Source organism: Macrotis lagotis, chromosome 2 (genome assembly GCF_037893015.1).
Source record: "Macrotis lagotis isolate mMagLag1 chromosome 2, bilby.v1.9.chrom.fasta, whole genome shotgun sequence".
In the NCBI taxonomy this organism is placed as follows: Eukaryota; Metazoa; Chordata; class Mammalia; order Peramelemorphia; family Peramelidae; genus Macrotis; species Macrotis lagotis.
Genome location: NC_133659.1, coordinates 105757137 through 105771192, shown reverse-complemented (window position 1 = coordinate 105771192; position 14056 = coordinate 105757137). Strand labels below are relative to the sequence as shown.

At 40.3% G+C, this 14056-nt stretch overlaps 1 protein-coding gene across 2 annotated transcripts in view; it reads right to left on the bottom strand.

Annotated features, from left to right (window-relative positions):
- Positions 1 to 5757: 5757 nt before the first annotated feature.
- CDK18 (cyclin dependent kinase 18) overlaps positions 5758 to 14056 on the bottom strand; it is a 53583-nt gene continuing 45284 nt past the window's right edge. For both annotated transcript variants that reach the window (XM_074222491.1, XM_074222490.1), the window contains one exon: positions 5758 to 13915. In XM_074222491.1, the coding sequence (XP_074078592.1) occupies positions 13881 to 13915 (35 nt within the window). In that variant the 3' untranslated portion in view covers positions 5758 to 13880. The remainder of the gene's footprint in view (positions 13916 to 14056) is intronic.

The window sequence follows — 14056 nt, the reverse complement described above, 5'->3', positions numbered from 1 at the left end:
TTCTTGGCAAAGATAGTAGAGAGTCTGTCATTTTCTCCTTCAGAAATTAAGACAAATGGAGGTTAAGTGATTTGTCCAGGGTCATATAGCTTGAAAGTATCTGAGGCTGGATTTGAACTTAGGTCTTCCTGACCCCAAACCTAGTACTCTATCCCTTGAGCCAGCTAGCTTTTCCAGTCCTCTAGGCAACTCTTTAGGACTATCAGTTACACATAGTGAGTCTTACCCCATTCCTATGCACATTGTCTCCCTCAGCTAGATTGTAACCTCTTTAAGGGGAAGATACTATTGCTCTTTTGTCTTTGTATCCAGAAAATAGTACAAGCTTAATAAATGTTCATTGATTGATTGGAATGGGTGACCAAGAGACTTTGTGAAACTTCTCTCTAGTGACATCTTAAAGAATCAACCAAGCAACATTGGATTTAGGGCCCCCAAATCTGGATGACTCCCACTGTTGTCACTTGCTGGCTGTGTGTGTCCCTGGGTAAGAGATTTCACTTTTTAGGTTCCTTCTCTGCAAAATGACAAGTTGGTCAAAAGGGCTTTCCTAGTTCTTTATAAATTGATGTAGAAGAATCCTGATCTCTTTCCCCTTATTCTGCAAATGAATGAGAAAATCCCAGGAGGCATGAAATCAGTCTATGAGGAAAGAGGGAGGGTCTGGCTGGTGCCCTTCAATGCCTCTACAACCAGTCAGGAGAGCATCAAAACCAGAAGCAGGGTTGGGAGCTAGATAAAATAAAATACTTAAGAAAATATGTTGGTAGGAGCAGGGAGAAAAAGTAGCAGGTTGTAGAAGTAGAGTTTGGCATTCTTTGTCCAAGTGAGGAGAGAAACAGAGCCAGCCTGGTACTGAGGAGGCGTCATTCCTGCTGGGTTGCCAGCTGCCTTGGTTGATGGGGTCAGGAATGGCTGGAAGCCCATCTGTTTTTTTCTGGAAAGGGAAGAAAGGCAGGGAACAGACAGTCCTAGGTTCTGGGTCCTATCCAGGATGGAAGCTATGTGTGTATATGTTAGCTTATTCCTGATCTAACTGCCACTATCTCAGAGAAGTCCTCACTCCAAGGACTTGTGGGTTCAACCTCCTTATGAGTCTGCTGTAATTTCTCATTAAACTCCACATCCACCAAACTATGGTTAATTACTCCTTTCTCCAGTTTCTCTTATTGCTGACTGGATATCTATTTACTATTGTTTCAGTTGTCTGACTCTTCATGACCCCAGTTGGGGTTTTCTTGGCAAAGATACTGGAGTTGTTTGCTACTTTTGTCTGGCTCATTTTACAGATGAGGAAATTGAGGCAAACAGGTTAAGTAATAGCCCAGGGTCACACAGCTAGTAAGGATCTGAGGCCAGATTTGGACTCAGAAATATGAGTCTCCCTGGCTCCAGGCCCAGAGTCATCTAGCTGCCCTTCTGTATTAACTAATCACATAATTTTATTAGAATTCATTGTTTACTTGTCTCATCTCCACAAATCCCGTTAGAGTGGAAACTCTTTGAAGCCAGGGATTAACTTGTTTCATTTTTGAATGAAACAATGTCTGATCGCCCATTACTTTATAGCAGGTACTTGATAAAAAATTCATAGAATTTTGGGGTTGGCATTGACCTCAGAGATCATTTGGTCCAGAAATGTGCTGGTAAATGTTTTATAACTAACTCTTTGAGGGAAAATGTACCCATCACTGACTTTCAAGTTAAATCTATTTAAATTTTCTCCAGCTCTTTCTTAAGACTAGACAAATGACAAAACAATAAATTGAGTCCTGTACTGTTCACAAATTTCTGAGTGTATTATAAATGCTCATATTGAAAATATAACAATTGGTTCTTGTCAACCAATTTGCATTGGCCTCCATCCCAGCCCTGATGAAGAATTCCCGCCACATTATTATTATTATTTTATTTTATTTTTAGGGTTTTGCAAGGCAATGGGGTCAAGTGGCTTGCCCAAGGCCACACAGCTAGTTAATTATTGTGTTTGAGGTTGGATTTATTTGAACTTAGGTCCTCCTGATCCCAGGGCCGGTGCTCTATCCACTGCACCACCTAGCCCCCCCCCAACATTATTATAATAAGTAGCTATTCAGCCTCTGCTTGAAGACCTTTAGTGGGGGACACTAGTATCACCAAGGCAGCCTGTTCAACTTTTGGATGGCTTTAATTATTACTAAGGTTTCGGGTCTGTCTTTCTATCTATTCATTCATTCATTTATCTGCCTGTTTATCTATAACCCATTTATTTATCTACCTATATTTCTAGCTATCCAGTCATTTGTTTATCTATCTGTCCATCCATTCATTTGTCTGTCTGCCTATCTATCCACTCATCTATTTGTTTGTCTATCTGCCTAGCTATCCATCCACCTATCCAATCATTTTTATTCATCTCTTTACCTGTCTTTCTTTCAATCCATTAATCTATTGGTTTGTCTTTGTTTATTTTGCTCTTGTTTCAATGAGATTAAATCTGACTCTGCCTCTTCCCCTCCTGGTGTCTAGTTCTTACCTGGGGTGGGGGGACCCAAGGGAGATCAGACTAATCCATCTTTTATATAGCCCTTCATATATTTGAAGATAGTTAATCTAAGTCTTCTCTTTCTCTAATCAGTCAACCAACAAGCATTTATTAAATGTTTACCATTTACCAGGCCCCTGTGCTGAATACTCAAGATAAAAAAGTAAAAGCCTCAAGGAGTTTATGTATTAATAGAAGAGACATTGTACAAAATGTGGTACATATAAAATAAAGTATAAGTAAAAAGTAATGGAAGTGACATACAATGGGGGTGGATGGGGAAAGCACTCCTGTAGAAGATGGGATGTGATCAGAGCTTGGAAGGAACCAAGGATACTAAGAGAGAAGGTGGGGAAAAGGTGAGGAGTTGGAGTATTTTGTTTGATTACAGAGTACATACAAGTGAATAAGGAGCAAGAATTGCTGAATCATTAATTATGTTTGATTGTTCTGTCATTTTTTCAGATGTGTCTGACTCTTTATTACCCCATTTGGGATTTTCTTGGCAAGGACTATTGGAGTGATTTGCCATTTCCTTCTATTACTTATTTTACAAATGAGGAAACTGGGGCCAATAGGATTAAGGGACTTGCCCAGTGTCATACAGCTAATGTCTAAGATCAGATCTGAACTCAGGTCCTTCTGACTCCAGGGCCACAGCTCTATCAACTAGGCAACCCAGCCCCCTCATTAAGTATCTAGAGTGGAGTAAAAATCAAGGTAAAGGGAAGGTTAAAAAGGGGCCAAGTTATTAAAGGCTTAACATCTTTAATTTCTTCTATGGATCCATGTTATCAGATCTTCTCAAGATCTTGTCATCCACTCAGTTGTGTTCCAGATTGTCATTGTGCTTCCCAGATGGCACTGCCCCCAAATAAACACTCTTCCTGATGTCACTTGATCAATGCCAAGGGCCAATGGCACTCTCAGCTTCTATATTCTAGACTGTCCCTCTTAGTACAGCATGGGATAATTAATTTGTTTTCTTGGCTTCCATATGACCCCAATGATTCATATTGAGCATTTAGTCTGTTATGAACTGACAATAAGATGTAGACAAATAAAGCATAAAATCAACTGCTGAAATTGATTTTTGAACCTAAGTATAAAAGTTTACATTCATCCTTATTAAATTATGTACGTTTCATCTTTTTAAATTGCTGAAATCTTTTTAGATTCTTGCTCTATCATTCAACATTGTCAAGTTATTCTTCCCAGCTTTGCATTATCTGCAGATTTGACTAGTATGTCCATTATGGTTTCATCAAAAACACTGAAGAAGGATGGCTACATCCTATCTCCCACCTCCAAGAATTTGATCAACTCCTCTCATGTATCTAGCATACTTTTCCTTATTATTTCTTACTTTTTTTTTTTTTTAGTTTTTGCAAGACAAGGGGGTTAAGTGGCTTGCCCAAGGCCACACGGCTAGGTAATTATTAAGTGTCTGAGGCAAAATTTGAACCCAGGTACTCCTGACTCCAGGGCCGGTGCTTTATCCACTATGCCACCTAGCCGCCCCTATTTCTTACTTTCAATATCTGTTTTTCAAGGCTCATGTCAATGGTCTCTATTTTATAGAAGTCAGTGATTCAAGAATGAAAGACAAAAAAAAAAAAATGGACAGATAACATCTCTAAAAAGCCTTCCCTGATCCTCCTAGTCGTTAACAGTCTCTTACTCTTCTCTTCTCTTATGCTATTTATCTTGGGGATCTCATTAGCTCCCAAGGATTCATTTTCTCTTTTAATAACTTCCCTATTAACATCAAGGGTACTACCATTCTCCCAATCACTAAGTCATGTTATCCTCAATTTTTCTCTTACCTCATATATGCAATCTGTTGGTTTTATCTTAGTAACTTCTTTCACACATCTTCTCTCTTCTGACATTGCCACCACACTGGCCCCCTTATCACCTCATGCCCAGACTATGTAATAACCTGTGATTAGTCTCCTGGCCTCAAGATTTACGTCTGATCCATTCACCCCATACAAGAAACTCTAGCAGTTCCCAATTCTCTCTAGCATCAAATATAAAACCTTGTGCTTGGCTTTTAAAGTCCTTCATAACTTGACCTTTTCATACCTAATCTTTTTTACACCTTACTCACCCCCATGTATTCTGTGATCCTTGCTTTTCCTCTGATCTGTTTGCTTTTCCTTTCTCTCCTATTTTTACCACCTCTTTTCCATTTCTGAAATTCTCTCCCTTATTATGTTTGCTTCATAAGTGTCCTGGTTTCTTTCATATCTCATCTTCTTTAAGAAATTTTCTCAGTCCTTGATTTTAGTATGTTCCATCTAAGATTATCTCTGACTTATCCTGCATAGATCTTATTTCTACATAGTTGTATGCAATTGGAAGGTGGACAGCAGATGAAAAATGGCCAAGACTGGCAAATATTTCTATAACAAGATCTTTTCCTCCATCAGTGACAATGGAGTCAACACATTCAGGGTCTAACAGCACAGACCCATATGGGTCTGCATGAGGAATAGAATTGAAAGTAAAGAAAACAATTTGGGAATGATAGTTGGACCAAGTACAGAGAATACAGAGGAGGTCTTTAGATATTTGAGATACTGATTTTTAAGACATCTAAAAGACAGACAGATGCCAAATATATGGAAAAATCATTGACATTATTATCATCAGATAGGCCATCGAGTTAATATTGGTACTAAATCATAGCTAACTTTCTCATCTTTTCAAAATCTTTGTGAAAATAATGCATACACATGCATCAAGGGCCTTCTTTCTTCATGAAGGTTTGAGAAAGACACAGTTATTAGAAATGATGTCCTATGCAGATCATATCTAGGCAGTCATATCACTGACTGAACGGCACAAAGGATAAGCTGCCTAGATGTACTCATTACTTACTGACTGCCAAGGGATGTTAGATAGCAACACTATGTAATGATCAACAAGGATAGACTTAGCTCTTTTCAGTAATACAGTGAATCTAAAAAACTTGTGAGGGAAAATACCATCCACATCCAGGAAAAAAAAACATGGGGTTTGAATGCAGACCAAAGTAAATTATTTTCACTTTTTAAAATTGCTTTTGTTTTTTTTCTCCCATGTTTATTTTCCCTTTTGTTCTGAGTCTTCTTTCACAACATGACTAATATGGAAATGCATTAAACATGACTGTACACACACACACACACACACACACACACACACACACACACACATATATATATATATATATATATATATATATATATATATATATGTATGTATCCCTGGAGTCAGGAGTACCTGAGTTCAAATCTGGCCTCAGACACTTAAAAATCACCTAGCTGTGTGGCCTTGGGCAAGCCACTTTAAGTACCCCATTTGCCTTGCAAAATCCTAAAAAAAAATTATCTGTACATATAATTGGAAAATATTAAATTAAATTAATTTTTTTTTGGTTTTTACAAAGCAATGGGGTTAAGTGGCTTGCCCAAGGCCACACAGCTAGGTGATCATTAAGTGTCTGAGGCCGGCTTTGAACTCAGGTACTCCTGACTCCAGGGCTGGCGCTCTATCCACTGTGCCACCTAGCCACCCCCTAAATTAAATTTTTTAAAAAGGGATGTTAGAGCAAACATTAACTCCCTTCTAACAAAGTGTCTTCCATAAGCATGACAAAATCATGCAAGATTCCCTGAGATATGGAACAACAGAGAGGATCCTCTGATTCTTGACATCAGTGAGGCATAGAAGAGAGAAATCTCAGTTGGATGTGGGAGCTGTCTTCAAGGATTCGAAGGGTTGTCATGTAGAGAAGAAGACAACGAGGTAGTGCAATTGGTAGTGTTGGTCCTGGAGTCAGGAGGACCTGAGTTCAAATCCAGTCTGACATTTATTAGCTGTGTGAGTCTGGAGTGAGAAAAGTTACTTCACTCTGTTTGCCTCAGTTTCATCATCTGTAAAATGAGCTGAAGGAAATGGCAAACCCAGTATCCTTGCCAAGGAAACCCAAAATGGGATCATGACCAAAAAAATGATTGAACAACAACCAAGTTCAGTTCAGTTATTCACATAGGAAAACCCAGGTGGCTAAAGAATGCCTGCTGCCCAGATTGTGATGGATGTCAGATGAACAGTTTATAGAACTGGTCCATCCATCCATATGTATTTGACAGACAATGGAAAAAGACAATGAACTAGACACAGAATTGAATAGAAGGAAAGCAGACTGGATTGCATTTGAGAAATTTCAGAGAACTTTTAATGAGCCCCAATTCCTTCTAGAAACAAAGGCCATTTTTTTAACATTGATCTTCTGCTGATACTCTATAGTTGCAGGTCAAAGAATACTATGTTCTCTGAAACTGAAATTGTTAGTTATTCAAAGGGTAATGGAAAGCCATGATGGATCTGGGTATGTTGTAGTATCACACTGAGGAGGAACTATATAGAAGAGTATAAATGTTATCAGAGATTTGTATGCACTTTTCAAAAACTATCAGACCACCTCTCTGCCTCTGCCCTATTGGATTTCTTTTCACATTGGCAATGCCTCCACTCCTACAGTCTCTTCCTCTTACTAGTAAGTTCCTCCTTGTACCTGCATTTGATGAAGCAACCGTATCAATAACCATGCTGCCTTCAAATTCTGACTAACCCATACTGTCTGAAACCACAACCTCTCCTTGACCTTATGGCCTGGCCCCTCCTCTGTCTTCTTTGCCCACTCCCCACTCCCCCCTCCTGCCCACACTCCTCTTCCTTCTAGGTTTTGTGACACTGCTGGCTCAAATTGTTGTTGCTTCACTCTGACTCTTTCCCAGGAGTCACTCAGTGGCCCAATACCATCTGTACTCTCTTGTTTCCCACTATTACCACTACCACCTTTGCCCCAGTCATCAGGGTGTTAATTGTAATTTTATCACATGCCATATGAATGAAAGTCTTTTACACATTTCCTTTTACCAAAGCAGGGACCCTCTTCTGAGGAGGATCTGTCTGCTGTTGCTAAGGACAGGGCTCTACCCAAATGGAGGGTTATCTTTTAACTATATCAACAAACTTTGCTTCATTTCTTAACTGACAATCAATGAATGGTTGCTGCCTTGGTCAAACTGAGATCTGCTAAAGACCTTAGCTTAAAAAGGTCAAGTTTTCTGACTGCATCCAGGGCCATCTCCAGTCATCTAATCCCTTGGTCTCAGAGGAGAAAGTGAGGCTGGTTGCACAGTCCTTCCCCCACTTAAATCCAAGTCATTTGCTTGTCATAGCATCATCTCCCTGATGTCATGGTTTCTCTTAGAGAATGAAGGCCAAACAATAACAAGCATATGTCTCTATACCTTAAGAAAGTAGTCAAGGGTTCAACAAAATTTCAAGACAGACCAGGGAGGAAAGAACCAAGGCAGATTCTTTCCCTCCCCTCCTTCCAAACCCTGTTCCTATCCAAAATAAGTTTGTATGGACATGGATGTGTCCATGTTGTTTCCTCTGGCTAGACTGAAAGTTCTTGAAGGACACTTTTCACTCTTTTTGTATCCCCAGAGCATTTAAGATTTGTTTGTTGATTAAATGATATTTATGTTAGTTCATATCTTCACAATAACCCCAAATATGTTGTTCAGTTCTGACTCTTTGTGACCTCATTTGGAGTTTTCTTGGCAAAGATAGTGGAGTGGTTTACCATTTCCTTCTCCACTCATTTTACAGATGAGGAAACAGATAAACAGGGTGAAGTAACTTGGTCAGGGTCTGATGCTGGATTTGAACTTAAGATATTCCTGATTCAAAGGCCAGCCACTCTATTCACTGTGCCACCTTTATCCATTATCAATTATGAACTTTCATCAAATTTGTGGCACTGTGGTTAGAGTACCAGATTCAGTTAGGAAAGCTGAAATTTAAATCCAACTTCTGACATTTACTGTTTGACCCTGGGCAAGTCATTTTACCTGTTTGCCTCAATTTTCTCATCTGAAAAGTGAGGATAATAATAGCACCTGCCTCCCAAGTTTATTGTGTCCTTTTTGAGGTTATTCTCCTTGATATAACAATGGAAATTCACTCCTTCTACATCAAATCTCTTTTCCCTCTAATTCAGCCTTCACATATTTGGATGAATATCACTTTTTATCACTAGAAATGACAGGGTAATCTCTAATTGAACACATCTGTGACTATATACTTTCATATCTCTCCATTATGTTGTCCCCTTCATCCTACCAGAGTCAGCCCTTCATTACTTCTCCATGGACTATTTCATTCTTGTAGAAACAATTGTCTTCTATAACAGATTGCCTCCTTTATCAACCTCTCCAGTTTTCAGTCTTTTCTTGGCTGCCTTCCTATTACCTACAAACATACCCATGTCTCTCTCATCCTTAAAAATCTCTCACTTGACTCATCTATTCATTCATCCATCCTTATTATCATCTTCTATTTCTTTTCTCTTTTGTGGTTCTCTACAATCCATCCACTTCATTCCTTCTCACTCCTCTTAACTCTGCAGTCGGCTTCCAACCTCATCATTCAGTTGAAACCACTGCCTCCAGTTCCAAGGATTTCTTAATTGCCAAATTTAATGGCCTTTTCTCAATCCTCAACCTTCTTGACCTCTCTGCAGCCTTTGACACTGATGATTAACTATTCTTCTCCTTAATATTAACTTCTCTTTAGTCTTCTTAAGCTCTCCATTAGACTGATTTACTTGAGGTTAGATACTTTCCACCCCTTTTTCTTTGTAGCTCCAGACTGCTCAGGATATAGTAGTATTTAATAAATGTTTATTGGCAATAGGAATGACTTAACTCAGGGATCTTGCTTAATCCTGTGTTGTTTAAAATTTTTAGTAATCACTTGAACAAGTTCATGGATGGCAGTCCTTTCAGATTTACAGATAAGGCAAAACTGGAAAGAATAGCTAAAACTCTTAATGACAGGATAATAATTCAAAATATTGACACTGGACTAAATCTAACAAACTGAAAATTTTAAATCTTGTATTTAAGTTTTTTAAAAATCAGTTTCTTGGGGTAGCTAGGAGGTGCAGTGGATAGAGCACTGGCCCTGGAATCAGGAGAACCTGAGTTCAAATCTGGCATCAGACACTTAATAATTACCTAACTGTGTGACTTTGGGCAAGTCATTTAACCCCATTGTTTTAAATAAAATTAAAAAATCAGTTTCTCAAATACAATGGCTAGACAAAACAATTCAGCTGAAAAAGATTTTTTTGTCTTGTCTTTTTTTTTTTTTAACAAATTGCAAACTTAGTGTAACTCAGTGGTGTATAATGGTAATGAAGAAAGTTAATTCAGTGTTGGACTTTATTGAGACAGTTTCCAGGATTAGGGGGACAATCATCTATATACACTTCCTAGATCATAATCGTATCTATATTGTGTTCAGTTTTGTTTCATGTTTTAGGGAAGACTCTTGGATAAACTAGGGTATATACAGAGGAGGGCAGTGTAGATTGGGAAAGGCCTCGATTTCATTCCATTTGATGATAACAGGAAGACATTTGTCATTTCCCTTTTTTTATTATTAGCCAATCTACTAGGTGTGAGGCAGACCTCAGAATTATTTTAATTAATAGTTGGGGAATGGGTCTTATTCATATAATTTTGACTCAGTTCCCTAAATATTGTAAAAATGAGACCTTTATCAGGGAAACTTGCCACAAAGATTTCCCCCCACCCAGTTTAGCTGCATTGATTTTGTTTGTGCAATTAAAAAACTATGTACTCAAAATTGTTCCTTTTGCCTCCTGTGAACCTGTCTCTTGTTGGGTTATTATTCTTCTGACTGGAAACTTTAATTGAGAAGACACAGCAATGATTTAATAACTATTTTCAAATATCTGAACAAGCCATAAAACCAGGAAGAGAGATTAATATTGTTCTGCTTAGCCTCAGAGGGAATAATTAGTAACAATGGGCGGAAATTACAGAGGCAAATTTAGATTTTTTGCAATGGGGAAAAAGAAACAAAATGCCTACTGTGAATAATTATAGAATCATCCAAAGGTTGAATGGGTTGCCTCAGGAAGTGGGGTATTTCCCCTTCATTGGAGGTCTTTGAGCCAGACCCTTTAAAGAATGGAATCTTTGGTTGGATAAGGACTGGACTGGATGACCTCTGAGATTCTATGAGTATGTAAAACCTCTGCTTCCAGGCTCTTTCTTTTTCTATATATCTATGCAATATATAGCTGCTACAATGACTTTCCTAAAACCTAACAACCTCAATCACCTCTGCTCAAAAACATTTGGTGACTTTTTCTCTCTTGGATAAACTAAAATGTCTTTTGCTTGCTTGGCTTATGAAGCTTTAATCTCCTATTTTAGCTTCATATCATCCCCATGTCTTTCTCAGATGTTCCAGCCAAACTGGACTCATTTCACAAACTCAACATCCATTTACCACCTCTGAGCTTTTGCTTAATCAAACATACTTTCTCCAACTTCCCCCATTCCCCCACAATTCTCTGAGCATGAGGGCAGCAGAAAGAGCACTGAGTTTGAAGCCAGGGACCTTCAGTTCAAATTCTAGTTCTGTCAATTAATACCTTTATGATCTCAGGCAGATTACTCTTTAAATCAAAATTTCTTAATCTATAAAATCAAAGGATTGGGCTAGGAGATCTCTAAAGTACCTTTCTGCTCTGATCCTTCAAAGTTCAGTGTGGATGTCACATCCCATCAGTAATTCATGTTCTCCCATTTCACATTTCTCTGTATTTGTGTCTTTTTTCCTGAGTAGAATAAAGCTCCATGAAGGCAGGGACTATTTAATTTTGTCTTTTCACCCCAAGTACCTAGTAGGTAGCCCTGTGCATAGCAGAAACTTAATGAACATTTGTTCATGGATCATATGCAAACAGAGAAGTGAATATCAGGTAGTTGGAGGAAAGAGAGAAATCAAGGTATAGTGGATCTGGTGTCCTGAGGACCTGAGTTCAAATCCCAGCTCTTACATTTCTGACCTTAGACTTTGGGCAAATCACTTGGATCCCATTTTCCCTAGTGATAAAATGGCTTGGAAGATTTCCTGGGTCTTCTATCACCCACTCTCCCTGATATCATTAGCTATTTATGCTAGTCTTCCCTCCCCTATTAACTCCATGAAAGTCCAGAGACTGTCCTAATCCAATCCTTAGACATAAATGCTACTGAATGAATGAATGGCCTTGATACCATAAGCTGTGACGCAGAACCCTTCTAGCTTTCCAGTTTCCCAAACCATCACACTCACTTCAGACTTGATTTCTGGCCCTTTACTTATTGCATTCACAATATATCAGGTCAAGATGTCAAGGAACTCTCCTCATTGAAGAGGCCTTAGGATATACAAAAATCAAACTCTCTCTTCATTTAAAAAAAGACAATGTCTGCATAGATCCTGACACCCATACACACTCTTCACACACTCACATACCTTTCCCCTTTCTTTGGAATCAGTCTGCTAAAATACCACCTTGTCTTTAGGGGATCATTTGCTTCTTTTTGTATAATATGAGTTAAATAGATTATCTGTCTTTGCACTGAGTCACAGGACAGGAGACAGGATGTTCACAGTACAGTTCAGGGAGGGATGGGGTAAGGGGTAGCCCCCAGGTCCTCCCCTTGAGGAGAAGCAAAGCAGGAGAAACATGGCTCAAAGGGGTTGGTCCTTTGGTGGAGCAGGGGATTGGTGATAGGAATTCAGGGATATAATGAGTGTTTATCAATACCTTATGTGGAAAACAGGTGGATGCCATAAAGTATGTCCCTAGAATTAGGGATACAGAGAAAGACAGACTGGGAAAATGGCAGAGGGGAGGGGAGGATAGTGCATTTCTGGCACCAGGTTCATTTTCCAGGTCTATTTATCCCTTCTAAAAAAGTGTTCCAAGTTTAGATTGCTTTTGGAGAAAAATAATTGGCCTTAGTGGCTGGGAGCATTGGAAGGAAGAGGAAGGACCCCTTCAAAGAGACTAATCCTATATTGGGAAAACTCTTATCCTTCCCAGGACTGTGGCTTTTGTATTGACCCCATGACTGCTCCCTGCCCATGGCCATCCTCTGGGCATCCTTTTATACTGAAGATGGCCAGGGGCTTCGTGACAGCCCAATACCCCGAGCTGGTTTGGTGCTTCAGCCAGGTGCTTCAAGACCAGATTTTTCAGGAGGGGTGATGGTCCAGAAGAATCCCTGGCTCCAATGGACACAGAGACCAGAATTAACCTGGTATCTCCCTACCCTTGTCAGTAGACACAAGGTAGGGGACAGGTGGGATCAGATTCATATTCTGATGCTGTTGAGAAGGGAAGGTGAGGGATGGCCCACAGGGGTCAGGGCCCACGTAATAGGACTTCCTGGGAACAGTAAGCTCTTTCCCACTCATAAGTTTAAGGAAGTTTCACTCAAACTCAATGGGGCTAGGTTGTAGCAGGCAGGAAGAAATAAATACCACCAGGGCAGCCTCTTGCTACATTTGGTACTAGAGGGAGGTGCCATCCAGGGGAAGCTGCTGGGCACTATACCCTGCCAGAAGAGAGGAAGCAAACATCCTTGGAGACAGAGCTAACAGAGTCCAGTGTCCTGGGGGGTGGGACAGGGAGGGCAAGGGATTTAGGGGTGCCCAGGCACTGAAAACTTCCTGTCATGACTGGGGGTACCAGCTCTCCTCAGGCTGAAGGGTGGTGCTGGTGGGGGGTTAGGAATAAGGACCTTTGGCACAACTCAAGTGCCCAGGATTTTAGGGTCCTGGGGAGGTTAGAACATCCCTCTATCTGTAGGGGGATCAAAGAAATAAAGTTGTCAGGGATCAAGGGAAGCTATTCTGGGCCTTCCACAGAAGCTGGCAAGGAAGGTGCCAATAAGTCAGCAGGAGTGGGCATATAGTTGGCCCTGCCTGCATCAGGGGTATCAGCTAAAATCTGCTTGGTCAGAGACTTTGTGCAGAGGAGTCTCCACCCCAGGACAGGTGGGGAATAGGGACCAGCCAATGCTCCATTTGGAATATTCCATCTTCCCTCAGTCTGAGCACAAATGGAAGAATCCTGGCACATCCTTTCTTGCCTCATTTCCTATCTGGGCCTGCCAGGCTGGAGTTGGGGTTTCCCATCCTTAAGATATCCTCCCAAACCACAGTGCTCAAGCCCCAGGGGCTAGGGAGAAGGAGCTGGGGGGTGGAGCCAGGGTTCAGAGCCCCCAGGAAAGGAGTTTTGAAAGGAAGGGGGAGGGGACACACCAGCAGCCAACAGGGCTCATGGACTTCCCTCCTATCCATCTGGGCCCCCATCCTCTATAGGCAACTCTAGGGCCCTAGTCTCAGCTCCCAACAGTGGTGCTGGGTGTGTCTCATCACTTTTGTGGCCTCTGGTGTGGGGATAGGGACATCTCGCTCAGAAGATGCTTTGTCTTCGATTCTTCCCTCGGCCTGAAAGATGGAATAGGGAGAGAAACAGAGGATGAAACCAGCAAGGAATCTAGATGCAGGAAAATATTTTCAAAGTAAGAATCCAGACCCTGGAATAAGGGGTATTGTTAACGAGTTGGATCTTTGTTAGTGAAGCACCTC